General features: G+C 34.5%; 1 protein-coding gene across 1 annotated transcript; it reads left to right on the forward strand.

The window, feature by feature from the left end:
• The first annotated feature begins 2414 nt into the window (after positions 1–2414).
• Positions 2415–4019, forward strand: LOC121987054 (agamous-like MADS-box protein AGL61). Its single transcript, XM_042540961.1, has 2 exons — positions 2415–3083; positions 3894–4019. The coding sequence occupies exons 1-2, from the start codon at positions 2415–2417 to the stop codon at positions 4017–4019; spliced, it is 795 nt and encodes a 264-aa protein (XP_042396895.1).
• The last annotated feature ends 3274 nt before the right edge of the window (positions 4020–7293 follow it).

Consider the following 7293-nt stretch of genomic DNA (forward strand, 5'->3'; position numbering starts at 1 on the left):
TCTATTATGATTTTACTATCTCCGAGGCTCCTTGTTCTTTTCAGATCCTTGGATATCTCATACTATCCTTTATCAAACTCAACCAGATCTTAATGTCATTGAGTGCTTGTATGTTAGGGTTCATTATTTTTCCGCTATATCAATATTATTATCTATGGTTAAGTCACTTGTCCTCTTGCCCATTTCCTTCCTAAGCATATATTCATAGTGTCTACCTAATTGTTAAATCTAAATCAATCAAGTCACTAATTGACTTTGTAGGTTGCACTAATTTTTGTAAATTAATACAATATGCATTCTCACTTGATATGGAGAAGCCAAATCATTACGTTTATTTGATTAGGCTAGGGAATAGCAAACAAATCTTACATCATACTCTTAATCTGTCTAACCTTAAATAGATGACATCAAGATAGTTTATGACTAAATTAAATTTACCAGCTCTAATTTTGATAAACAAATAAAGAATAAACAAGTAAATCAAAATAATAGTCAAAATAAGTATAAGATACTAACAGGAGTATACACTAGTTTTTCTACAATTTAGAGATATTCTTCCATTTCGCTTAACATCCCAAGTTCAAAAAATCATAAATCCAAATGAAACATAAATCACAAAACATAAAAATCACAAATCAAAATTGCAATCTAAGATAAGAACATATACCAATTAAATTATCATTGGCCCAAGTTATAATTATCTATTAGATTGGTGGTACCCAAGAAGTAAAAGTACAAAACTTAGTTCACCCAACATAAATATCAATGTAAAATATAAACAAATTGTAAATAAATTTATAAACAAATTAAAATTATATTTGAGATTTAAAATAAACTATATACGGAATTTAAATATAAATTTATAAATAAAATTATATTTACTATGTAATTTGAAACATATTAATGACAGATTTAAAATAAAATTAAAGATTAAATTTGCATTTTAAATTAATTTCATTGATCAAATTAAAATCAGATTTATAAACAATTTTTTTTTGATCTATTTCTGAAATTAGAGGCAAAAAATTTCTGTCTCAAAATTAATCACAGGGCTTTCACTAACGAATTTTTGAAACAGAATATCTCATCTCAAATATATTTTTAAGAGACGAAAAAATGATTTTCTGAGATGGATTTTTTTTTGCCTGAAGCCTTGTTTTCTTGTAGTGAGGGACTCATTCCTAGTTCTCACTCTAATATTTTCCTTTGCTCTCTTTGCTGTGTGCGCAGAAAGGAGTGTCAGGTGTCATCTCTTCCTCATCTTGGAGTCTTCTCATAGTCAATAATGGAGTCATATGTCCAACGCGCCATCTCCATCGATTTTAAATAGGTCATAGGCATTTGAGCACATCATGAACATGAAGGAGGAGCATGAGTGGGTTCATGAAAGCAAGATAATTTGATCGATGAGTCCAACAACCAGTAGAGAATCTAGAGTTGACATTATCCTCCTTTCAAAATAACAAATTCTAAAAATATCATGTATTTTCAAGGAAGTTTATCCAGACAACCATCTCTCTTAAACATGTTTCTTACGGAAAGAAAAATCTCCTATAATATTCTGGAGCTGAGATTTGAATCTTAGATCTTTTGACAATTATACTTTTTAGTTAACACAAAGTATCGAGTTTTTCCAATCGACTTATTTTGAGATGATCGATCCGGCCTCATGAAAATTTTCCACCGACCATCGAGATAAATCAGGAAACACTAATGTAGACTCATTCTAATGGCAAACATTCTTAGATCCACTTCTCTCAGGAGAAAAAATCTTCTACATTATGTTGTAGCTAAAATTTGAATATTAAATCTCCTAATCTAACTATTGCACCATTAGTATGCAACTAAAGACGATAGATATTTTGTTTGATTATTAGTGTGCTAAAACATAATACTTTAAATTGTTGATATCAATATAATTATTTTTAAAAAATAAAAAATAATAAAGTTTTTATAAGCATATAATCAATTTAATAAAATTATTATTTTTATTTAATTAAAAACAGTTTAGTTGATTTGTAAAATTCATAATAAAAATCAAACCGATTTAATTAAAATAATTAATATATTTTTTTGAAAAAAAAATAAACATTCGAATAAATAAATTGGACTAAAATTTTAAATTAAAGTAAATTGAATCAAAATTTTAATCACTGGTACATACATGTAAACAAAATATATCAATTTGACTTTTGTTATAAATGGAAAAAGAAATATGGAAAATCTCGTGTCAATCAAAAATAATTAATTTTCATCCTTAATTGATTGCTATTGCAATCAATCAATATATATGATTGGTAACGAGATTGTTATAGAAACGGGACTATATATATCATTAGTCCTCATCTTTGATATAGTTCTTAATTTAATTGTGTTGCTGTTCTTATTTTTTTCTTTTCAGATTAGAAGATATGATGCCAATTAAGAATAGGAAGACGAGCTTAGGCCGACAAAAGATCGAGATTAAGCGGATCGAGAGAGAGGAGGCACGTCAAGTGTGCTTCTCCAAGCGCCGCACCGGACTCTTCAAAAAGGCCAACGAGCTGTCCGTCCTCTGTGGGGCTAACCTTGCCGTCGTTGTCTTCTCTCCCGCCGGCAAACCCTTCTCCTTTGGCCACCCCTCGGTCGACTCTGTGCTTAACCGCTTCGTCTCCCCGTCGGCTGACCCTACTCCTCCTCCTCCTCCCTCGTTCCACGACGCCCGAGCGATGACCGCCGCCACCTCGATAGTCCCCGAGCTCGACCGACAGTACGCGGAGCTGGCCGAGCGGTTGGAGGGAGAGCGGCGGAGGAAGGAGGCGTTGGAGGCCGCGCTTCGGGCGCAAAGGGGTGACTTCGCCAGGCTCATGCAGTCCAGTGTGGAGGAGCTGGGTGTGGCGGAGTTGGAGAGACTGCAGGCCGCGCTAGATAGGCTGCGCTGGGACGCAGCGAGGAGGGTGGACCAGCTATTGATCGAGGCGCAGACCAGGAGCCTAATTTTGGCCGGCGATGCTGGCAGTGTCAGCGGCGGAGCATATCTTGGAGGAGGATTCATTGCTGCGGCGGCGGCGCCGCCTCAGGGGGGCAATAATATTGATATGCCGGTGATTCCTGAGCCGGGTCAGGCTCCGGCTGACTTTGATTATGGCTACGGGATCTTCTAGTTATTTAATTAACCATAGTTAATTAATAGCATCTTTAGTGCTTATTAATAATAATTGAGTGGTTTAATTAATTAGACCAAACTGCTAGTTAATGCTAATTTCAATAAAAACCAATCAGGTTGTAGCTCATTTATTGAGTAATAAATTTTTATCAAAATTCATGCTCACGTCTCACAAATTTGATTTTGACGAATTTGGCTCATACTATTACTTTTTTTTTTAATTTTGTTTAATAGTTTTAATGATTCATAAATCAGCTTATTGTGTATTTTTTTAAAAAAAAAACACTTCTTAAAAAAGTAATAATTTTTTCTTCTAAAATATCAGTTGATTACTGTCTAAATATTTAAAAATACTATTAATTTTTTTAAAATTATCGTTTAAATTACTCAATTATTAATGAAGAAAAAATATTTTGATAATAAAATAATTTTAAACACATTTTGATATTAATGGAATTTGGGCAGTATTTTTTTTTAAAAATAAATATTCAAGTATATTTTAAAATTTTATAGACTTTATATTTATTTATCTATTTATGTTAATCATAATATTATTAGTTTTCTTTTGGTACTAAATTAAATCAAATTCCAACCTAATCAACTTTTATCATCATTAATATTATATATTAATTTAGTTATTCATATTTAATATTATCCCCATTAATAAAAAATTTCTCCTCAAATTTACCACTTAAGGTTTAATATTAAAGATATCGAATTCACATGTTAGCCTTTCGTTCCTATATAGCGTGTTCATCAAATGGTACTATCACTTAGAGATAGTCTCGTTCTCAACTTTTCACATTTAAAATTAATTTATTTCATGCCATCCTTTCACTTCCTAAACAGTTTCCTTGTTACTTGTATCTTATAGGGGTGATCATGGATAAAATTGGTTCAGTTATTGGGGTAAAAAACTATCCGGCCCTACTAGATCAGATAATGCAAAATCGGGACCTACATCCGACCCTATATCCGGCGGTTCTTATGTTTCAGATATCCGACGAGTTGTCAGTTATTTGGATATCCGACCCTATATCCAATGAAATATAAAATATAAATATAAATATAACAAAAAAATAAATTTTTTTAAAATGATAATAGACATTACTTATTACACGTTATAGCAGCTAATCGGAAATAACTATTATAATGTGTAGCAGCTTATCGGCAATAGTTGCTACAACGTGTAACAACTTATCAACATTAGTTGCTACAAGTAGGGGTGATCGGATCGGGTTGGTTCGGTTATTCGGATAAAAAACTATCCGGCCCTACTAGATCAGATAATGCAATATTAGGACCCTACATCCAGCCTTATATCCGGCGGATCATTTTTTTTCGGTTCGGTTCGGGTCGGTATAAGCGGGTTGGTCGGTTTAGCGGATTGACTGCTCACCCCTAGTATCTTAGATATATTAAATTTATCGACTCACTTTCTATCATTTTCATCGCTTGTTTGTATCTTCTTTTGTGATTTTTCTATCTCCGATGCTCCTTGTTCTTTTCAGTTCCTTGGATGTCTCATACTATCTTTTATCATACCGGATCTTAATATCATTGAGTGTCTGTATGTTAGGGATTCATTATGCTTTCATGGTATAAATATTATTATCTATAGTAAGTCGATCTCAGGATTTTGTATTTACTTTAGGAGGTAAAGTCATAACAATGGAGGAGTGATAAGCATAGATGTTTTTCGGACTCTACCATGAAAGCTGAGTATGTGGCAGCCTCTGAGACAGCCATAGAAGTTGTATGACTTAGAAATTTTATGATGAATTTAGATGTGATTCCTAGTTTGCCCAAAAATTATTACAGTGTATTGTGATAATAAGTGGTGCAGTAGCAAACTTGAAGGAACCACAAGCCCATAAGGCAAAGTAAACACATAGAGCGCAAGTACCACTCAATACGAGACATCGTATAACGAGGAGAAGTTGTTGCTGCTTAAATTGCATCAGATGATAACCTGGGAGATCCTTTCACTAAGGCCCTTAAGGCAAGAGCTTTTAATGGGCATGATGAAGGAATGAGAATCAGATGTATGGCAGCATAGTCTTTTAGTATAAGTGGAAGGTTGTTAGAGTGTATACTGTAGGTGCAGCGGAGACCGGCAAGAGGGGGGTGAATTGCTGAAAACAAGAATAAAAATATCCTCCTCGGATTTCAACTCAGAAATAAATGCAGCAATAAAATAATAGCAACTAAATTCAAAGAAACAGAAAAATAAATAGAAACAGAAGAGACTCAGGGATTTAATCTGGTTACAACCAAGGAGGTTGTTAATCCAGGACAGTAGAAAAAGCGCAGTAAGAAAAAATCTCCTTCTCTGAAGGTGGAGAAGCCTGTTACACTTTGGAAGCTCACTAATTGCTTAGGAATTGCTTACAGATTGAATGCTTGAGTTGTTATTGAATTCCTCGCTCCAGGGGCCTTTTTTATAGCTCCTGGAAAGTCTATCCCGAGGGTCCAAGGCGCCTCCAAGGTTGCCCATCTGTCGTGGATAAAACTTTATCCGCACGCAAACGATCAAAGCCGACTGTTGAGGCGCCTTGAGGCGCCTCAATCTATTGGGCGCCTCAGTGGCGGCGTAGTTTCCACTTGGTTTTCCGACTTCAACGCTCCGTTCTTTTGGGTGATTGCGGTCAACCAGAATAGGGCTCACCGAACCCAATTCCGGCCTTCTCCTCGGCGACCTTCCGTCCGCTTAACGTCCCTCGAGCGCGCACGCTCTTCATGCCCACCGGAGTACTCTTCCGCAGCTCTCTCGTCCTTCGGACGCACCGAGCCCGTCGGCTCCCTTCCCGTGCCGTCCTTCTCGCTAGCTGCATCTTCCGCTCGACTTCCTGTGTTCCTAAGCACCTGCACACTCTGACACAGGGATCAAACACAGCAGGACCTAACCAACTTGGTTGATCACATCAAAACTACCACGGGGTCCAACAATCTCCCCCTTTTTGATGTGCATCAACCCAAGTTCAAGTTACGGTTAAAATAGACATAAAAAGTAATTTTAAAGAAAAATTACTAAACTAACAAGTTAAACAAAATTTTTGCAATTAGTAAAATTGCAACACTTTTTATAAAAATAAAGGAAATTTTAAAATTTTCTAACTCCCCCTAAACTTGTACTTTTCTCTCCCCCTTTGATCACAGCAAAAATAGGGTGTTAAGTAAAATATTTTCAGGTAAGATTGAATTTTTGAAAAAAATTCAAAGTGAAAAAAAAAATATTTCTAAGAAAGAAAAATGAACTTTTTAGAATTTTACAGAAGAAAATTTCTAACAAAAAAAAAATTAAGTTAGAATTTTTCAAAAAAGATTTCTAAGGAATTTTTGTTTATTTTAACAAATATTTGATAAACTTTCAAAGCATTATTTAATTCTTGTTTAATGCTTTTTCAGAAAGTTAATTAAACATTTTTTTTCAATATTTTAGCTTCCAGGTCGTGGCGAGGCACTAGGCCTTCTTGGTTATTGGAGTAACAACCACTTCCTTAGACCAAGCTTCCATAAAGAATTTCAATATTTAATTTTCTCACTGTAAGCTTTTAATTTTTGAACAATTAATTAAGTACAGATTTTGGAACCCAATAGAGGTTCCTTCCTACAGGATTATTCAAAAACTTAGGGGGTATGTAATCCTTAGGAATTTTCCTAAGTTGACCCTGATGCTTTCGTATATACCAATTTAATTTTTCATAAATTTTAAGTTTTGATTTTGGAAAAACATTTATCTTTAAGCATGTATCAGTTTTTAATTTTTCAATTTCAAATTTTAAATTTTCATTTTCTGATTTCAATTTTTCATTTTCTTTTTCTAATTTATCTAATTCTCTAGAAAGAGCTTTAATAAATCTAAATGATTGATTCGGGGTTAGATTGCGTACATTACTTACCTGATCTGGTGACGCTCCCCATTCACTGTTGCTTTCTTCTTCTGATGTTCCTCCCCCTTCATTAATGCTCATCTCTGAGCTTGAGTCTTCTTCCGGTTGATGGTTCGCCAATAGTGCTAACCCTGAGAATTCTTCGATGTCCGACTCGGAGGATGACGAATCATCCCACGTGACCTTTACGTTCTTATGTTTGGAGGGTTCTGGCTACTTGTATTTTGACTTTTCCCTTTCTCTCTCCTTTCTCTT

This window comes from Zingiber officinale, chromosome 5B (assembly GCF_018446385.1).
Source record: "Zingiber officinale cultivar Zhangliang chromosome 5B, Zo_v1.1, whole genome shotgun sequence".
NCBI lineage: Eukaryota > Viridiplantae > Streptophyta > Magnoliopsida > Zingiberales > Zingiberaceae > Zingiber > Zingiber officinale.

Excerpts from the sequence above, each read along its gene's own strand:
- LOC121987054 (XM_042540961.1), top strand. The coding sequence starts at position 2,415 with ATGCCAATTAAGAATAGGAAGACGAGCTTAGGCCGACAAAAGATCGAG. Across the intron at positions 3,084-3,893 it reads GCAATAATATTGATATGCCG|CGTGTTCATCAAATGGTACT; the intron begins GTGATTCCTGAG and ends GTTCCTATATAG.